This window comes from Protopterus annectens, chromosome 13.part0 (assembly GCF_019279795.1).
Source record: "Protopterus annectens isolate FY-2018-M chromosome 13.part0, PAN1.0, whole genome shotgun sequence".
In the NCBI taxonomy this organism is placed as follows: Eukaryota; Metazoa; Chordata; order Ceratodontiformes; family Protopteridae; genus Protopterus; species Protopterus annectens.
Window position 1 is genome coordinate 83,885,240 of NC_056747.1, and position 22,177 is coordinate 83,907,416.

Genomic DNA, 22,177 nt, shown 5'->3' on the forward strand with positions numbered 1-22,177 from the left:
TTTCAGTTCAGGACACTTGCATTTGCTGCCACCACAGCCCCCTGGGTGTTCATCAAGTGCATATTTACGATTGTAGCAAATCTCTGACTCCAGGGATCCAGTGTTTTTCCCTGTCTGGGTGAATGGGTCTTAGAGGCCCCTTTCATGCAGTGTGGTTATCTCCAAAGATTTACTTCTTAGTTTGTTTCAGTCCTCATAATGGTCAGCCATGGAAAGTCTCAGTTGATGTCCTCTTCAAACGTAAAGCTCAGAGGCTGGACTGTGGATACCCTCACTTGCCATACTAATCTTCCATTAGAAGAGATGTATCTCATTAAATCTACTGTTAAATAATAAGTTAATCCCAGCATCACGTTGTCTTCAAGTACTAGGCCTGATAGGTTCAACAAACTTCATGGCTCCCCACATCAGACTCCTTATAAGGGTCTTGAAATAGACTATAAAAGTCAAATGACATCAGCTGTTAAATCCTCAGGATTTATTATTTATTGGCTTTTTTTTTTTTTTTTTTTTTTTTACCAGGAAAGTCCACTGGGCCAAGCAGAGCCCATTTTCAGTGGTAGCTGAAAAGCTCCACTTGAAACACAAATAAAATTTATAGTACTTCACAAGGCATACATTTTGAGTATATACAGTACAAATGGAAGAAGAAAAATCTTAAAACAGTAGTACATACAGAATATATACAGACACTTGATACACACTTAATAAATCTAAATTAAATGTAGTTCAACTGTAGTTGACGTAGTAGAACGGGTGATTATAAAAAGCTTATGTACACGCACTTGACATACACATAATAAACTAATTACAATGTAGTACAACAAAGCTGACATAGTAGTATGGGTGAAAATAAAAATGCTTAAAATCCTCAAGATGCTGCTGTAAAGATTTAGAAGACATGCAGGAACCGTCTTTGTTGATGTTTTCTTGAGGCCAACCTATCTCTGGGTGGACACTTTCAGACCCTGACCTCCAAGCAGCAGTGACAATGGATGTCTCTGAGTTGAGATGGGGGATATTAAGCAGGCGGACAATCCAGAGAATTTGGTCAGCCCAAGATGTCAGATAAGCCATGACAGTATCGGAAAAGGCTGTTTCCATCCATCACCTCAGTCCCTTCTTCTTGCTACCCATATCTCAGGACAGGACATTTCTGTCTTGGGTAAGCTGTTTTTTTTGTTGATGCCACGTGAGTGGCCACGGAATCTGTTAACAGTTCAGGCCTTGTTCCTTGCTGATCTCTTTGCATCCCTGCCCAACCACACATGTAGAAGTTAGTTTTGCCTTATTCCTCCAGCTCCACTGATGACCAGGGGCCCTTTTTTACTCAACTGTGTTGATCCAGATCATGTTTTCCACCTGGAAATCACAGATTTCAGTTTGTGATTAGGTTTTTCATCAGTTAAAGGTCAACTAGCAGTCATTTCCATTTTTCACAAAGTGCAAATTTTGCTTTTTTGGTCTCTCTTAATGTTTTCAAAACTTCCTTGATAGGTGCTTTTTAGCTGTGTCCTACGTTTCCTGTTCCTCTTTGAGGCCTTACATTCATGTTGGAGAAGCTGCTGCTATTTCAGTGTAAATTAGTTTCATATGCAGACTTAAAGCATACTACTTTTCTGAAGTAAAACCCAATGCCAAAGGGCTCTGGCTGACTAAGTTTGCAGATTACTACAAGCTAAGAGCAGTCATTGAATTCCCAAATGATTTAGCCATCCTACAGGAAGACTTGTCCCAAATAAATAACTGGTGCCAAAATCATGGACTGAAACTAAATGCCAAAAATGTATTATTGTATCTTTTAGGAAGTCTTCTAGCCCAGGGAACTACCACGTTGACGATACACCCCTAAGAGTTGACCAAGTGATTTGGGAACTTATGTGGACAGTGACTTGACTTTTGTGTCTGTTGTTGTAAGAAAGTCCTTCTGTATTGCCCAGCTTATAAAGAAATGATTGTGTCTAGATCTAGGGATGTCATTGCCCCCCTTTACTCAGCCCTCATTAGTCCAATCTTGAATGTAATGCTCCTTTTGGCATGTTTCTGTCCAGATGCATGTAACAACTGGAATGCTCACAGAGATATCTTACTAAAAGGATGTAAGGCTTAAACAACATGTCTGACTTTTACCGACTCAAAGCCCTCTCTCACTATACTTGGTATAGTATACCTATATATATATATACTTAGCAGACTGCTAAGAGTTGATTTGTGTCTGGCATACAAGTATCCTCCAGCTCATTAGTGATGGATTCACTATACATCAGCAAGTCAAATGGCATCAGAAGTACTCAGTCTAGGGATCCAAACCTCTTCTACGACATCATCAGAAAGGTTTGGAGGGACAGGTGTATTTCACAGAGGATACTATTGCTGCTGCTGTGGAAAAGACTCCCTGTCCATGTAAAACAAAGTTCATCCCCATCCATATTCATGCACAACTTAGATCTATGGATGCGAACCAGAAAATTTGCACCAGCACTGCCCCATGTACTACTGACGGGACAGCGGCAGCTCCTAAATGCTTTATCTGATGCATGGGTCTTCTCAAATTATCTATGCTATCATCCCAGTTATTCTCATTGAGGTAATATGTAATTATCAACCATGGGATTGGTAAGGTCAGTCTATAACCAAATGGGATAGGTTATTTTGAGCACAGGTGGAAATTGGTTAGGCTTAAAATGGCCCACGAGGGCAGCTAGCCTAGTGCTTACCTATGAACCTATAACGTTTCTTACTTGGAAGACTCTCTTTTGTGCAGCTATTACTTTGGTTTGGCAAGAAGAATTTCAGACCTGCTGATACACTATATATCTCTTTTTACAAAGATAGATTGTCACAATATTCTAATCTTTCCTTCTTGCCTAAAGTTGCTACAGAGTGTAGTATGAGTCAATAAAGTGATCTTTCAGTATTTTTCCTGTATTATTCTATATGATTATGAATGTTTGTTGCATTGTTTGGGTGTCCACAGGCTACTTAGATTTTATTTGGTCAGAGCCAAAACTATGTGTTAGGATCCCCAGCTTTTTATTTAATTCTCCTTAAAGAAATTGAGTCAATAAATTCCAAAAGTTGATGCCAGCACGACAGCATAGAAGGATAGACCCCTAACTATGGCATAGGTGACTTGAGTTAAGTTAGTGGCTTGGGTGTCTGTAGGAGCTGGCTGGGGAAAATGGAAATGAGCAACTTCTGCTGGCTTGCCATTCCAAGATGGTCACTGACAACTAGGCATGCACTAGGCTGCTGTTACAAAATCCAAAAAATAAATCTGCCACCTAGCCACATCATTGAACATGTAAATCAACAATCCTGCATAACTCCCTAAGCTACATCATTTAAGAAGCAAGTAAATTATTTCATACTATAAATCTAAAAACAAAAACGTTAAAAGTACCTTCTAAATCAGCAGAGTATTCGGGACAGCGACCTTGTGGCAGGGCCTCTTCCAAAAACTGTGGCCTGGAAAGAAAATTCAGTAAAAGAAAACAATAAACCAAAATGCCTAACACCCAGGACCAGAGTAAGGAACAAATGGAAACACAAACTACTAAAATGAAGTTATCCACAATTGTGTCTCCAGAAAAAGACACAGCAAGCAAGAGACAAAAATGGCAATGGCACAGCAAGAACCCACTAAAGTATCTCTAAGATCAAAGAATGACAACACATACAAAGTTGAAGACATTAAAACAGCCTTACAACCACTACAAAATGATATCCGTGCTTTTTCGGAAAAGCTTAGCATGGTTGGAACAAACATTGAACAGATTGTGGCTAGACTAACTCTCAGTGAAACTAAGATGGAGGAAAACATGATAGAAATGAATGCTTTAAAGTCTAAAATAAAAAAACAGTGAACAAGTCATAAAAGAACTTCAGCTAAAATTAATCGACCTAGAAGCAAAAAGCCAGAGGAACAACATAATCATAAGAGGAGTGCCAGAGGTTTTTGATCAAACTCAACTTAATGCAATAATAAGAGAGATCTTGGAAGCAACAGTTGAAAACAAGAACATAGCAAAAGAAATTACCATCAAACGAACACACAGATCTCTTCAGAAAACACCGGACGAAACTACCCCAAGACAAATTTATGTAAAAATACTCAATGCTGCACACACCTCCATGATTTTAATGGCTGCTAAACAGAAAAGAAACTTAACATGGAGACGCCACAAAATAAGCATCATACAAGATCTCCTCCTTCCCATCAAGCAAGAACGTCAAGCATTAGCACCCTTCTGCTCATACCTAATTAAAAAGAATATCCAATTTCAAATGCGTTACCTGGTGAAACTCACCTTCAGTTACAAAGACCAGAAACATCTAATACAAAACAAATTGAAGGCAAAAACATTTTCATAAAAGTTTTTGGCGAATCGCCTGAGGAAAATAAATAGTATAACACAGTAACCGGTAAGCTAAAGCTACAAATCAGCACCCAACATTCATGTTTTAAGGCAAGGTTATATAAGCATTAAGGATTATGAACAGCTTTTGCTCGATGTGTGGGCTCCTGCAAATCTACTTTAATAGTGCAAATACAAACTGAAATGGTGACCGCTAACTTGTCTTACCACTAACAAATGCAGATAAACTGGCAATTATCCCCTGGCAAAAAAACAACACATACCTGAAACGTTACAACCAAATTTTCCATTTCTGTGTACATTGTCAGCATTTAAACTAAACTTGAAAATAAGAAGCAATCTGCTCATACAAAAAATGAATGTATAACTGTAAATGTTAGTACGCTCACAATAATGCTGACAGCTGTCAGCGTAGCAATTAAACAAAAGGTAAACACTGCAACACAAGAATCACTACGGCCATTTAACTATAAAAAAGAATTTTACAATTAACAAATGTACAAGAAACTTACCTTATTCACTGGTCCCAAGAGCCATTTAGATGATCGCAAGACAGGAAGTAATACATTCTCAAACCACTTCAGAGATTGGAGGTCAAAGCCAACTTCCTTAAAAGTGCGAGAACAGCAAAGCACTACTGGGAGTTGCAAGTACTGCTAAACAGTCTATAAACCAACTGCAATCCACAGAATTGAGAAACCTGTTACAAAATAAAGGAAAAGGATCTGAAAGGTAATAAATAACTAATCTATGGAAAGTAAAAAAAAAAAAAAAACTTTCACAACACAGCGCAAAAGGTTTGAACAAGAAGATTTAACAGCTATAGTTAACAAAAACAGATACTGGCTTAATGGATGTTAGCATAATGTAAAGTCTACACTTACTGCATATAATGTGAATTGAGAAAGCAAGTATGACTGTGACTGCTGCCAAAGTTCCCCCCAAGGCTAACACTGACCTACAGATAACAAAAAACATTTAACACTACAATCAATCCCATTTTTGCTGCAAGAAATGATAGCAAGATTTCTATAAATAAACTAGTACATGAAAACTACATGAAACAGTTTAGAGTACAGGATTATACAATACAATTCAGCATGAAATTAAAGACATTTTAAGCAACTGTCGGTTGGTTTGCATGTGTTAGGCATTAATATTTAACTGTATAAACAAGCAAGTTGATAACTTTAACATAACTCATAGGTTCATAGGTTGGTACTAGGCTATCAGCCCTAGGGCCTATACAAGCCTAGCCATAACAATTCCCTGGCTATTTCTTCCCACACTATTTACTTCCCTGGACCCCTGTCTAGCAGGGCGACTGACGTGATCCCCAGGGAGAATTTCCTTTCTCCCATCCAATCGTCAAGGTTCCTTTTGAAGAGGGCCAAAGAGGCACTCTGCTTGACATGTATGGGCAATCTATTCCAGAGTCTGGGGAGTCTCTGGGTCAGGAACCTATCCCTCCAGCATGTTTTGTTTATTGTGATGACAAGGTTTAGATCCCTGGAGCGTGTGGCTCTGAGGGATTGGGATTTCTTTAAGTGTAGCATGTCCAACAGCTCTGTGTTTGACATGGCCTTGTATGTTAAGCAGAGATCGCCTCTGAGTAGATGATATGCGACAGAGTATAGCTGGAGTTTTTTAAGGCGGTCAGCGTAGGGCAGCTGCTTTAGGCCTGTGATTCATTTAGTGAGGTATTTCTGCAGCCTTTCCAGTTGTTGCAGATGTCTTGAGAGGTACATACCAAATGGGGCATTGTATTCTATAATGGGTCTAATGAGGGATGAGTACAGTGGGACAATGACCTCCTTTTTTCTGGATGAAAAGCCCTTAGTGATGAGGTGTGCCACATAGAAGGATTTCCTGACTGTTGTGGCGATGTGGTTATCGAAGGTGAGACCACTGTCCACCTGTGTCCCTAAGTCTCTTATCACACTTTCGGTGTTTAGTGTACTGCCACCTGTATGGTAATTCACGGGTACATGCTTTTTCCTAAAGGGGATAACTATATATTTCTTGGCATTGAGCTTGAGCCCATGGCTCTGGCACCAAGCATCTGTTTCTGTAAGGCCCTTTTGTAGAGTATCCACATAATTTGGGGATTCAATAATGGCGCCCAGTTTGCAGTCATCTGTGAACTTTGTTATGCAGATTCCCTTAGTGTTGGCCTGTACTTCAGAGAAGTAGATGCCAAACAAGAGCGGTCCCAGGACTGAACCCTGAGGTACTCCACTTGTCACTTGTCTGGAGCTGGATTTGGAGTTGGCTACTTTTACAGTGTGGGTTCTATCAGTAAGCCAGTTAGCAATTCATTGGGTGACGTAGGGATTAATGCCCAGCTTAGTAAGTTTATCTATGATTTCAGAGTGGGGGATGGTGTCAAAGGCCTTGGCAAGGTCTAGATAGGCTGTGTGGACCACCTTCCCTTGTCCATGGCTCTGGAGACTGATTCGAAGTAGTCGTTCAGGTTCAGGAGACAAGATCGGCCCTTCACGAACCCAAACTGGGTGGGGTCCAGTGTTTGAAGGTTGCCAATGTCTTTGTTTATAAGTTCCATGATAATACGCTCCATGGCCTTGCAGATAAGGCTTGTCAGACTGATGGGACGGTAGTTTTTGGGATCCAAGGTGGATCCCCCCTTGTGGAGTGGGATAAATTTAGCTCTGCGCCACTCAGTGGGCATGAAACCTGAGGTGAGGCTATGATTAAACATGACACTTAGGTGAGGTTCCAGTTCATATTGTAGTTTATGTAGTACACAGCCCGGGATGTCATCTGGTCCCATGGATGCTGTATTCATAGCTTTGGAGAGTGCGTTTTTTACCTGCGTGGCCGTTATTACCGGAATTTGGCAATCTTCCGGTATTGAGATGGGCCATTTAGGGGGTGACAGGGGGTGAAGGTGGCACTGAATCGATCTGCTAGGATATTGGCAATATCCTTGACAATACTCCTTACTGTTTACAACTTAATGTCGTATTTAGATTTCTTTTTAACAATAGAAGAAAACAGAAAAAAAAAACAATTACAAAAGAGGAAACAAACTTAACAAGGATATTTCCTAAATGAACTCAAAAGGAAGCTAGACTTTGGAATTGCAACTAACGCATGTAAATGCTAACTATAAGCACACTACATACTAAGGATGCACACAAAAGCTAAAACACAAATATCACTATGTGCATATACAAATATTTTTTGCAGGAGAAAGACAAATATAAGGTACCAAGATTTGAATATGTGCACACCCCCTTGGTCTTAGACACACTAGGCTCAAGCCCTTGGGTAGTAAAAGATAATATGGTTAACTGATGTAACAGAATAATAGCTATTTTATTCAACTGATAAAGAGCATCTTAATCCAAAATTGTGAACATAATACACCCATTCAAAATTCACAACACTTTATAAACTTGTAATGCTCACACTTGTGGATAAATTTACAAAAATTTTAAACATGCTTCAGTGTGATTACTTCATTAAGGAGCAAACAGTGTATGTCAGAAATGTTTAGGGAATACTTGGAACAAAGCAAAGTCTTTTTTTATTGTCTTCCTAGACCCGCAATGCAGTAAGTTTTCTAGAAGTTACATAAGCAACAAACCAAATATAAAGTATATTATCACACAAAGGAAGGGAGATAAGTGGGCAGGCACTAAGGCAGGTGAAGATAAGTTGGATGCCATCCTAAATAAATGCATGTTATCAAAAAAACAATTCCACCTTTTGCACAATCACATAATTACATATAACTATAAATATAATTTAAAGACACACATTAACAAATTTACAACAGACACAAGGTATCCATGTTTATAGTCGATACATGGAATGTAAATGGGCTAGGTGATAAAAAAAAGTTGAATCTAATAGGTTCATAGTTAGGTACTAGGCTATCGGCCCAAGGGTGTACGTAAGCCTAGCCAACAAGGTTCCCTGGCTTACGCCACCCAAGAAAGTTATTTTCCTGTGCCCCTGTCAAGCAGAGCCACCAAACTGATCCCCGGGGTGTATTTCCTATTTCCTATCCACTTATCAAGATTTTTCTTGACGAGTGCTAATGAGGAACTTTGCTTGACATAGATGGGTAGCTTGTTCTAGAGTATGGGAAGTTTCTGGAACAGGAATCTATTCCTCCAGCATGTCCTGTTTATTGTGGTGACAAGGTTTAGGTCATTGGGGGTGTATCTCAGAGGGACTGGGATTTCTTTAGGTGTAGCATGTCCAACAGCTCTGGGTTTGACATAGCTTTATATGTTAGACAGAGATCACCTCGGAGTAGGTGATGTGCTACGGAGTAAAGCTGGAGTTTTTTGAGACGATCAGTGTAGGGCATCTGTTTGAGGCCAGTAATCCTCTTTGTGAGGTACTTCTGTGGCCTTTCCAGCTGCTGCACATATCTTGTGAGGTACATTCCAAAAGGGGCATTGTACTCTATAATGGGTCTAACGAGTGTCGCGTAGAGGGGAACAATGACCTCTTTTTTCCTAGATGAGAACCCTTTTATGATGAGGTATGCCATGTAGAAGGATTTCCTGACTACTGTGGCAATGTGATTATCAAAGGAGAGACTACTGTCCACCTGGGTCCCCAGGTCTCTTATCACACATTCGGCATTAAGTAGACTGCCGCCTGTCTGGTAGTTCATGGGTACAGAGTTTTTACCAAAGGGGATGACAATGCACTTTTTGGCATTGAGCTTGATGCCATCGCTCTGACACCAGGCATCTGTCTCAGTGAGGCCCTTCTGTAGGATATCCACATAATTTGGTGACTCAGCTATGGCTCCTAGTTTGCAGTCATCTGCGAACTTCATTAGCCAAAGGCCTTCTGTGTTAGCCTGTACTTCAGAGAAGTAGACACCAAAGAGGAGAGGTCCCAGGACTGAACCCTGTGGTACTCCACTTATCACTGATTTGAAGTAAAATTGGGAGTCTGTAACTTTTGCAGTGTGGGTTCTGTCAGTAAGCCAATTGGCAACCCATCTTGTGATGTAGGGATTTATACCTAGTTTAGTGAGTTTAGCTATAATTCCAGAATGGGGGATGGTGTCAAAAGCCTTGGCGAGGTCAAGATAGGCTGTGTGAACCACCTTACCCTCGTCTACAGCTTTGGTGACTGCCTCAAAGAAGTCGATCAGGTTCAGGAGGCATGATGTGATGTGCCTTTCACAAACCTGAACCGGGTGGGGTCCAGAGTTTGGAGGTTACCAATGTCTTTGTTTATGAGTTCCATGACGATACGTTCCATGGCCTTACAAATCAGGCTCCTCAGGCTAATAGGGCGATAGTTCCCGGGATCAGTGGTGGCTCCCCCTTTGTGGAGTGGGATAACTGTTGCTGTGCGCCATTCAGTGGGCATAAAGCCTGATGTGAGAATATGATTGAACGTGTGGTGCTTAGGTGGGGAGCCAGTTCGTTCTGAAGTTCATATAAAATGCAGCCTGGGATGTTGTCCGGTCCCATGGATGCTGTGTTTCTGGTTTTAGAGAGTGCAGCTTTTACCTGCATAGTTGTGATTACAGGGACTCTGCATTCTTCCTTTATAGATAAGGGCCCTTTAGGGGATGAGAGGGGGTAAAGTTAGCACTGAAACTATCTGCCAGGATGTTGGCAATATCAGTTGGTTCTGTAATTTTCATGCCGGTATGCTGTAACTCAGAGCAGATCTGGGCGTTGCCCTTGAGATTCTTGACATAGCTATAGAATGCTTTTTGGTTGTCCCTAGAATTAGTGGGGATTTTGCTTTCGTAGCTAGCTTTGGAGGATCTTATAAAGGATCTCAGCTTCTTACTGAGGCTGACCAGGGAACTCCTCCACTCATGGGATTTTATTCTCTTTTGCAACAGTTTCTTCCTTCTGTTGTAGAGTTTGTTTATGGCAGGGGACCACCAGATTGACTTCCTTTTTTTGGAGATGGCGTCTTGGTTCTGATTGGGATAGCACGATCCATGCACTCGTGTAAGTGCTTATAGAGTGCATTTGTGTAGAATTCAGCAGTCGTAACTGTATCTGCATGGGTGTCATGAAGTTCGCCACTTCTGTCTTAAAAAGCATGAAGTTGGCTTTGGAGAAATTTTTTACCATGATTTCCTTAATGGGGGATGGGGGCGGGATGTGGATATCTAGGGTGATTAGCTTGTGGTCGGATCTGACCAACAAGGAGTTGACTTCAGGTATGGAACACCAATCACTTATGCTGGTAATGACTAGGTCTAGGATATTGTTGCCCTTGGTGGGGGTGTGGATAAGTTGATCCAGGGCATTTGAATTTATGAATTCCAGAAAGCGTTGAGCGAAGGAGTTGGTACATGAGTAGTTTTCCCAGTTAATGGTGGGGTAGTTGAAATCGCCCATTATTAGGGTGTTTGGTTGAACCCTAATATTTTCCAGTATATCAAGAAAAGACGAGTGGGAATCCTGGGGCATGGTGGGGGATCTGTAGCAAGCTGCAGTTTGGATTGCAGTTTTGCCCAGAGTTAGTTACACTGGGATAACCTCGGATGCATTATGCTGCGCAACTAGCCTGGAGGTGTGGATATTCTTAATGAATATGGACACACCTCCTCCTTTGGTGTTCCGGTCCAGGTTAGGTGGCCAAAAAGTGTGATATAAGTTACATTTAATTTATCAAAGCAAATTCACTGTCATATTCTTACAAGAAACACATCTAAATAAAGATGAATGGTTAAAAATCTGTTCAAGAAAATGGATCAAACAAATCATTTCATCAGATGACAGCTCTGCCTCAAAAGGAACAGCCGTTATAATTAAAGAATCCCTCCATGAGAACATAACCAACAGCTATTATGACATGAATGGCAGATGGTGTCTCTTCACCAGTACACATCCGCAAACAAAAAATAATACTCTCTTTTTGAATATCTATGGTTCCTGTTCAGATCAGCAATTCTTTATGTATGAAATCTATATCTTACTCCTAAATTTTCCCAGACATTCCATCATTATAGGGGGGACTGGAATTGTCTAATTGACCCACTAAGTGACAGCGCTAACAAAAACAAAAAAACAGCCCAGGTCACTTCTGCCCTAAACGACCTCATATAAAGTCTCAATCTTGTCGACCCTTATCTAACTATAGATCGTGACAGATCAATGAACAAATACACTTTATTTTCCCCTCCACATAAAGTCTGATCAAGAATAGATTATTTCCTGATCTCCTCTAATCTCTCCAAGAAATGTCAAAAATATGGGATTAATAAAGGAATAATCTCTGACCACTCCAAAATCACAATAACAATTAACACAACCTGTCAAACTTCTCAACAGGGTGGTCCTTATAACTGGTATTTAAACAACAACCTTTTAAATCAAAAAGCGGTAGTCGAGGAGATAGAACAATAACACAACTAGTTCAGGATGCATTGCAAACCCAAATTCCATTAGGTATTCAATGGGCAGCCACTAAGACAGTACTAAGGGGAATCAATACAGAAAGCTTCACTATACAAAAAAAAAAGAGCAAAAACAAACTAGCTTGCTTGAAACGCAGTACAATAGCATCAAACAACAACTTTAATCCCAATACTCACAAGAACTAGAAAGGAAATTATATGAAATCAAAAAAGAACTTTACTCAATACAACTACATAAACACTCATTAAATGAGTTAAAACTCATTTATAAATACTCTGAATGGGCTCAAACACCTTCTAAGGTACTAGAAAGTATGATAAATATAAAGAAAACTCCAAAATATTCCAGAAATACACTATTAAGAGAGAACTGTATACAATAAAGTTGATATAATCAATTCTTTCTGGGACATGTGTAACGATATGTATAACCCTGCAAAACAACACCATACGTCTAACATACAAGAGAATTTCTTAAACAACTTAAAATTCCCAAACCTTGATGAAGAACAATATAACATATTAGATAGCCCCTTATCAACCAGTGAAATCAAGATAGCAATCAAAAAAAGTAAAGATCAACAAATCCCCAGGCCCTGATGGGTTTATGGCAATGTTTTACAAAACATTCAGTCACATACTAGCTCCAATCCTGTTAAGACTTTACAATCATATCATAAAGCATGGGTTCACTGACAAATATTTAAACAATTCAAAGACAATTTTAATACCAAAGCCAAACTTTGACAAACTAAACCCTCTTAACTACAGGCCTATTGCTCTTATTAACCTTGACATAAAAATTCTGACTTCATTATTAGCGAATAGATTACAAAAAAACCCTGGATAAAATTATCTCCCCAGAATAACTGGGTTTTATGAAAAAAGACAATTAAGTGACAACACCTGCACGTTAGACACCTTAATCACCCTCTTAGCTAAGGATAAGTACTCAAGATACACACTTACAATAGATACCTCAAAAGCTTTTGATAATGTAGACCTGGATTTCCTCTTTTTAACAGTGTCACGTTTCAATTTTCCCCCATCTTTTATAAAAACTATTAAAATGATTTACAACAATGCCACCACCACATTATGCATCAACAAGGTTTACTCCCAACCCATCAAAATAACAAATGGCAGTCATCAGGGATGCCCCTGTCTCCATTTTTAATATATACTTTGAACCGCTATTACTCCACATTACCCAAAACACCTACCACCACCTCCCAAATGTCAACACAATTGTAAAATACTCTGCTTTTGCTGATGACCTAAACCTATATTTTGAACTCCCTAACACAGATCTACGCAAAATAATATCTTTAATCGAACAATTCTCCAGAGTAGCAGATTACAACATGAACCCCCCAAAATCTTCTATCTTTCCTCTAAACCCTCTAAATCTTAACACTTCTTGCTTCTCATTAGTTGACATATCCCTGAATTACACGCTAAAATATTTAGGCATACATTTTTCTCACACCTACAAAGAAATGTATAAATCAAATCTCCTAAAAACATGGGAAAATTAAACAAGACATCTCAAGATGGAAAAATATAAACCTATCCCTCCTGTCCAAATTAGCCATCATCAAAATTAATATCCTTCTTAAAATACTATTTCAACTAAACTCTATCAGTCTAAAAATACCCCCAAAATGTTTCACATCAGTGGAAAAGACCCTCTCCAAATTCCTGTGGTATCCTAACAACAAGAATATATTACCAAAAACTCACAATACCAAAAGTAAAAGGAGGATTGGGGATCCCACATTTTAATCTGTACTACCTTATTATCAAAACAAACCGGTTAATTCAAATATCAGAATATGATAGAACTAAAAAGATTTGGTACCAAACATTGGTTAAAATATGGCTCAGTCTATTACTCTCCTTAAATATAAACCCTAAGCTACCCCTTGTCTTAATCCCAACCATAAACTCTTTAGCAAACTACACACAATAATCAAAAATGAAATAATGGCTTTCCAATCTTTATTTACTTCCATCAACCTACAGAATTCACTAGTTTTGTTACAACCCATACACATGAACCCAAATATTAAGTTAAATAACAAAATGATCAATCTCAAACCATTCCCACTAATTAAAGACCTAACGGTATTGCATATTTTACAGTACAAGGAATCAACACTTGAAAACTTAAGAACACAACTAAAGACACCAGGCAGCTATAACCCTATTCTTCGACAAATTATATCACTAGTTAAGCTGAAATACTCAAACTACAAAATAGATACACATATTATAGAAACAACCCAGAATATAATCAAATCATTAGCTGCTACAGAGAAAATGATTTCAAAATCTTATAAATCAATAAGCAAGATGAAACACCAATCTTCTTTACTATACTCGAGATACTGGGAAAGCATTAGTAAAACTATCACAACAGCACAAAAATAAGAAGCTATTAACAATACTTTAAAACTAACACCTTTCAAAAACCTAATCTACACACAAATAATGATTAACAATGATGCATATTATACCCCAGCTGTTCTTAAAAAAATTGGTTATAAAAAAGAATCACTGTGCCCTTTTTGCTCCTGAGTGAATGTAGATATCCTCCATATATTTTGGAGCTGTAAGAATATCTTCAATTCTGGTGTTCCCTAAGAGCACAACTTGAAAAATCGGATACGAAAAAAACACATTTTCCTGGGAAACAAGGATTCTAGTTCAATCAACAGAATTTGTAAACATATTTTAGTTACATTATGTGCCCTACTTAAATTTTATATAACTAAAACTTGGGTAAATAATAAAATCTCATGGATAAACTTTAAAGACATGGCAGTTAAATATATCACCTCCCACAAATTAGCTACAAAAGGCACAAAAAAAGAACATATTTTCAAACATATTGGAACTCTTTCTGGACACAATCCTAGGAAGCAATCAAAATCCATAAACTTAAATACAATTCAGGTGGTACTCATAAACTCTTATATACTAAACACAATAAGTATATTGCTCAAAACTAACATGCTTCAAGATTAGCATTAAACGGATGGCATCCAACATTGTAAATAGTGTAACTTGTACATACATAGTTCAGAGTTTCACAAACCCTTCAACAAGTAAGGTTATCTTACCTACACAAATCAAGCTACATATAAATGAAGATATAAAACAAGCTTTTTATTTCACTTTTCTTCACTGAGGAAAATAACTTTACTTTATTCTGATTTAGGGTTACTATATCATTTTTTACAGAACTAAGACTCAATTTTGTGTCTTTTTTACCTGTACCCTCAGGAATGGTGAGACTATTAGTTTTTGTTTCAGTAATAAGTTGTTTTTTATGTGATCATTGTAGAAAGTTATTCTTTTTTGTTTTATGTTGAAATGTTTGAATACTTTGGCTGAAAAACAAAAGCAGTAAAAAGTATATTGGAAAAAAAAAAACTTCTGCTGGCTTGCCATCCTGAGGGGAGAGAGGCAATTCTGGTTCACCACGAGTGACACCTAGTGGGAGCATTATGTACTCACATAATGGAGTTCGAGCCTGATCCCACACTGTTCATAGTGCAGCTACATTATGAAGCTGAAGGTAATTCAGCATGCAGAGGCATGCTTCCTCTTTGGAAACAGTGATTACAGAGTCTGGAGGACCTGCTGGGGCCAGGGGGGTTGCTTCTGGAGGAGAATGTTGGCCACCTCCCAGGACCAGTAAGCTGGTCTTCTCTCTACCACAGAACTCTCACCAGAATTGGAGAGCCAACTGTGATTCCTGGGCAGGAATGAATTGACTGTAAGATGCAGAGTTCTCCCATAGCCCAAGCTCCCCACTCCCAGAATGAATGGACCATTTGGGTGAAGGTAGAGAAGCCATCAAGCAAGGTCGTAGAGAGGAGAGAAACAAAAAAAAGTTCCCAAGTTTAGATTTTGTTACCAAAAGAACTGCAAGTGCTTACCTCAGGCCACCATAGCTCGTATAGCTAGATCCTTGGGAAAAAAAAAACTTTGATTACTTTTATGCAGTTGCTATGAAGGCATTACTGAATACCTTTGCAATGTATTATAAATGGCATATCACTTTCAGGTCGTCAGTCATTAGAGCTGCAATAATGTGGGGCAGTCTTTTCTCATGAGCAGCCCAGGGGTGCTGGCTTGGGATTTTGTCCTGAAGGTGACAGAGTTGAAACTTCCAACATGAGATGCATAAGTTGCGTACTTATTGTAACACTAGCTGTGACCTGGCAGTTTCAATTCCATCAACATTCCTGTTGCCCTGCCCCCTGCTTATATGCCTTGTTGGACACTGTCCTCTTAAGTAATAGCATTGGTCCTTCCTTACGGTTTTTCTCCTGATTGCTTGAAATAGAGGGATTTCAAGATTTGGAGGGGGGCCCTTTACATTTAAGGATTATGGGTAAGTGGAGTGGTAAGGTAGCCTGAGAAGTTTTATGAGTTGAGCTTACTAAGTATATGCCAATTGTAGCCGTGAGGTGTTGGATGTTAAATTGCCAGTGCAGCTCTGTTGTTATGGTAAGAATGTAACTTTCATTTCATTTGTTAACAAGGTGAGTGCACTAGCCCAAAGTTTCAACTCTGTCACCTCTAGGAAAAAATCCCTTTATAGTAACAGCCAAGACCAGAGAAATTTAAAACATAGGTACATTCATAAATTGTACAGTAAAGCCAACCGATCTTACAAAATGTAGGAATAGCAGTATGGTGAGTTGCAGTGTTCATAGCATAAACAAACATTACTGAGGTGGGACACATGTCTAGTACTAAACGCAAAGGAACAGCAGTAAAGTTTGCACTGTAACCTATAGTAAATGGATCATTATTAGATGGTCAGAAATTAGTGCAGGGAGTCTGGAAGCTAGCTAAGAAAACTAAATGGAAGTACATTTAGCTAAATAATTGTCAAGACAGGGTGATGACAGTGGAAATCTGTTCTTGGTTAAGAGGATTTAGTGGTCTGAAACTGATGCAGGGATAGAACTTTCTCCATATTGCTAAGTGGAAGACCTCTCACTCTGTAGTCTGGAAGTTTAAGAGTTTTTGAAGTTGATAACAATGGTTACATTTACTTTTATGCATGAGATGGGTAAGCAGTTTAGTTGTCAGGAGTTATGGTCTATAGTATATCTTCGATCATAAGGAAGATGGTACCACATGATGGACCCCCCAAGAATGGAAAGGCCCTTGCTTTGAGTGAAAGATTAATCTTGGGTCAATAAGTGTGTAACCCCATTAATCTGAAACCTTACAAAGTATTTCAAGTGAATATATGTTAGTATATTGGCAGAGGGTAGGCACTAGCTTAAGCAGAGCAATTTGAGTATGTGTGTGGCTGTAAGAAGAAGAACTGATCAGTTTCATTGGGAGCCACTTAGCTTTGGATACATGTGCATGTGTATGTGTATGTGTCTGTGTATGTCTGCATGCACATGTGTTTTTGTGCATGCACATGCTTATGTGTATTTGGACAGAAGGATGAAATGACCTATCCTGTTGTGAGAGCTTGGTAAATGTTATTTGACAGCCCACTGGAGATGGCAGGTAGAGAGAGAGTTTATTTAGCTTGTTTTAGTACTTTTTTAGCTTAGGGTAAATGTGCTTGGAGAGTCAGAATCTTTGTGACTCCACAACATATTTTTACATTTTTGTGTGACTTTGTTAATAATACTATACACTTCTGGAGACAATGAAAGAATAGACCATTCATAAACCTGTAACAGGAAGTGCTCTGATAAACTAATACATAGAGTAGTAGAAAGTAAGAAGGGAAATGAGAAGTTTGGCTTCAGATCTGGATGCAACACAACTGACCCAGTGTTTGCAGTGAGAGAGATAGCTGAGAAGAAGCTAGAGAAGAGAAAAGAGTTCAACTGGGCATTCCTAGATTTGGAGAAAGTACATGACAAGGTCCCAAGAAAGCTGATTTGGGCAGTCCTGCATTGGTTTGAAGTCCATGAAACATTGGTAGAATTAGTGCAGGCTATGTACAAGGACCCAATTACTCAAATACAAACAATGTATGATCCCACAGATGGGTTCCTGGTGGTAGTAGGTGTGCACTAGTGCTCATCTCTGAGCCCATTGCTGTTCGTACCGTTGATGGATTACATCAGCAAATGGGTTGGAGGGGACAAATCAACAAAGTTGCTGTATGCTGATGGTATGGCATTACTGGCAGATTCTGAGCAAGAACTTCAGCGAAGGATAGGAGAATGGAATGCAAACTTAAAGGCACTTGGGATAAAACTGAGTACAGATAAGACAGTTGAAATGGTAACAAATGGGAGAATTCAGAAGAAGCTGATAACTGAGATAGAATGGAAAGTAGTGGAACAAGTTAACTGCTTCAGGTATCTGAGAGGGGTGTTGAGGAGAATGGAAATCTGAATGAGAAGGTCAAAGAATCAGATGGGCTGCACAGAGTGTCGAGGGTAGTTCATGACAGAAGAATGCCAAAGAAGCTGAAAAGTAAGGTGTACAAAACAGTGGTGTGACCAGTGTTACTGTATAGTACAGAAACCTGGGCAGTAAATTCAGAGCTGTTGAGTAAGTTAGAGGTGATAGAGATGAAGTACGTGCGATGGATGGTAGGATGTGCACTGTGGGAAAAGATGAAACAAGGACATCAGAGCAGAAACCAAAGTACCTCTAGCTGAAGTGAAGGTCAAAGAGAACAGACTGGTGGATGTTCTTCATATTTCACTGTTGCAGTCCGGGTTTGGGTGGCAGGGGGTAGAGTGAATGACAGTCCCTTGTTTTGGTGACATGTCTCTGCCCACCAAAGAAACTCCTGTTGCAGACAGGGAATGAGAGGAATCCTTGTTTCCAGGCTGTGACAATGTTGACTCCATAAACTTTTTAGGTACCATTGAAGTTTCCTCATGTGCAGTCTCGCATATGGAATGAGTAGAATGCAGCATGCCATGAATCCCAGAGCCTGCAGAATTTGTCTTGCAGATAACTGGGTTTTTGTTGCCAATTCCAAACGGATGGCCAGATCTGCCACAAAACCAGTGGGCAGAGGCCCAGAAACAAGTTATATCCCTCATGGATATGGGGGCTATTCAACCGGTACCAGAAAAGGAAAAATGACAAGGATTTTATTCAAGACTTTTCCTGGTACCCAGAAAAGGCAATTCATGGCGTCCAATACTGGACTTATCGATTCTGATCACGTACCTGGACATTCCAAAATTCAAAATGCTGACTTTGCAGCAGCTACTGCCTATGCTAGGCAAGAATGCTTGGTTAGTCACTCTAGACGTAAAAGAGGCATACCTGCATATCCCAGTAAGGGAATCTTGCAGAAGATACCTCTGTTTCAAAGCAGGTTTTTTTGCATTATCAATTCTCTGCACTGCCCTTTGGCTTATCTGCTGCGCCCAGGATTTTTACTAAGTGCATGGCACCAGTAATTGCATTCTGCAGACAAAGAAACATCCAAATTTATCCTTATCTGGACGATTGTCTCATTCAAGCAGAGGACAAGGAAACTCTTCTTCAGCATCTGGCGTTTGTAAAAAGGCTTCTAGCATGTCTAGGGTACACCATAAGTGAAAAGACATCACAACTGGTACCCTCTTAAATAATTACATTCCTGGGTGCAAGCTCGAATACAACTACCCAGATGGCTTACCTCACGCCAGACAAACAAAGGCAACTGACAACATACTTCAGACAAATGGCAACAAAAACCCAGTTATCTGCAAGACAAATTCTGCAGGCTTTGGGATTCATGGCATCCTGCATTCTACTGATTCCATATGCGAGACTGCACAAGAGGAAATGTCAATGGTACCTAAAAAGTGTATGGAGTCAACATTGTCACAGCCTGGAAACAATGATTCCTCTCATTCCCTGCCTGCAACAGGAGTTTCTTTGGTGGGCAGAGACATGTCACCAAAACAAGGGACTGTCATTCACTCTACCCCCTGCCACCCAAACCCGGACTGCAACAGTGAATACACTCGAACATCTACATTTATGGTAAGTGTACACAACTGTACTTTTCGGTACATGTGCAGAAAAGCAGAAAACAATCTGGTGAAGATTTGGGACAGACAGGAAGAAGGCAAAAGGACTTGAGGCATCCAGTAATGAGGTGGATGGATTGCATAAGAGAGGACCTGAGACTGCCAGGCATAACTGTTGAAGAAGATAGGAGAGTGGCATTGAATCAGAAGTGATGGCAACAGTTGACACAACACCCTGACCCCATGTAGAAAATGGAGAAAAGGGGAATAATGATGATGATGATCTTTATAGAGAACCAGTTACTTTGGAAAAATTATCACACGTTATTGTATGGAAGGGGATTAGGAGATGTCAAGAAGATGACAGATTTATTTACATACAACAGTGGTATAAAATCTTTAAAAAGGTCAGATGTGAAGATTCATATAAATATGGTAAAGACAAATGGGTTACTGCATAGATGTCAGTATGTATGTGTAATGACTTCAAAACACTGTTATCTGCAGTCAGTGTTTTTGTGATCTTTGTCAGGGTTCCCTATTGAAATGTCGGCACTTGGAATTTCAAATGCAGACAAGCCAAAAAAAAGGCTGAAAACCCAGAAAATTAGCAAATCTAGAAAATTGCTCTTCTCCTTTAATCTTTTTTGTGAAGGGCAAGCTCCCCTGAATTTCTGATGTGTGTGTGAGGGGCAAGCACCCCATACCCCCTGAACTTAAATATACCAACTCTGAGATCGCTGTACCTCGAAGAAAAGAGAATATCTCAAGAAATGGTCATCTTAGACTTACTGTATCTAAGTCTATTTTTTCGGCCATTCAGTCTCCATGTTTTCTATCAGTTCCCGACATTTCAAATGGTTACCCTTTGTCAGAGTTTATTTTCAGTGGTGAAACTGCATTTCATTACGTACTTGTTTCTCTTCAGGCATGACATGCCAGGTGTAGTTGTTGCATTTTTGCTTATTTTTCTGCTATAACTGATCTTTGTTTGCTCTATCTTAGGCCATTGCTATGGTATGTGGTTTCCTGGTCTCACTGGCTTACTGCATCATTTGTGTCTTTGCTCAAAAAACACGACACAAGATTTGGAAGTATGGGAAGCCCAACATATATTGGAAAAAGCCCTTTGCTGATGTCAATGGTGGTCCTGATGTGGAGGAGTGGGTAAGTAGAAAAGCTGTGAGAAGAGTTTACATGATTTGCTGGACAGATCAACATCTGTATATGAAACAATTCTGCAATGCAAGGTAATTTGTTTAAGCTTCAGACAGACCTTATATTAAAAACACCTTTATGGTCACATTCCTAAAGTTATATCTTTGTGTTGAGAAACCTGCTGTACACAAAGTTCGCTACTTACGGAATTATGGGATGTTATGCTGTGTGTCTTGGGGGTTGATAGTCTAGCAGCTGTAGTTTAGTGTGTAAAGAACAAAATACTGAAGAATGAGTAATTTTGGTGATGGACGGATACATCAGAAGTAAGTAGCCTAGGATACTAGAAAAGAACAGGAACACATTACCTTTTTGTGTAGTGGTTATTTCTGAGGTAGTTTGTGTACCTGGTGCATGGGAAGGAGAAGTACAGCTACAAGTAAGGAGGTAACACCCACCTAATCTGTATCCACTGATTCTTCCTGAGCCTTCACATGGCGGAGGAAGAGATGCTGCTGGCATGACTGGGGCAGTATGGTAGATCCCTATGGAAGTAGCCGTTAAGGAATACATGAGCACTGGTAGAGAGTAAGAAAAGGAGAAAGAGACTGAGGTGTACAAGTATAGATGCAAAACCAGTGAGGATGGGGAAGAACAGCAGCTATGTGAATGACAGCATGCGTCCTAAAATTAGTAATTCTCTGAAGTGTTTTTAGTGTTGCTGGTAACATGGAAGATGTTATGGAAACATTTATGTATGCGTAGAGACGTGATGGCTAGGAAATTGTTCTGGGAGTACTTTACCAGGGTATTTACAGTTAGAGCACTCATGGGTGGTAGCAAAAACAGATGACAGTGTAGGAATGTGCAGACATGATTGAGCAAGAAGGAAAATTAAGGTTACTTACAGTACCTAAACCAAACAGATCTGACAAGAAAGTTGAAGTGTTTGGATATCTGCCTGTTGTCATGTTTTTCATGTTTTGCTGTCAGGCTGGCCAAGTACAACTGTACTTGCACAAGTGCAGATGGAAAAAAGTAAAATAAGTATATTAGAAATTAAGTTGTCTGTGTCTTCTTTGCATTATAATTTTCTGTCTCCATTCTAAAATATAATTTCCTGGATTCCTCTCTTTGTAGCCAGAGCTTGTATTTATTTTGTGAGAGCCTTTTGCACTGTGTCAGTTAGCTAAGACATACCACATGTTAAAACTGTTTCCATTGCCATCTCATATTATTTGATTGTGAACTAGGGAGTTGATGCAGTGGGAATGCCA

General features: G+C 39.4%; 1 protein-coding gene across 1 annotated transcript in view; it reads left to right on the plus strand.

The window, feature by feature from the left end:
• The window catches only part of LOC122817596 (occludin-like), a 617,143-nt gene that overhangs the window by 119,446 nt on the left and 475,520 nt on the right, over positions 1 to 22,177 (plus strand). The window contains exon 3 of the mRNA XM_044090634.1: positions 20,748 to 20,909. Within this exon, the coding sequence (XP_043946569.1) occupies positions 20,748 to 20,909 (162 nt within the window). The remainder of the gene's footprint in view (positions 1 to 20,747; positions 20,910 to 22,177) is intronic.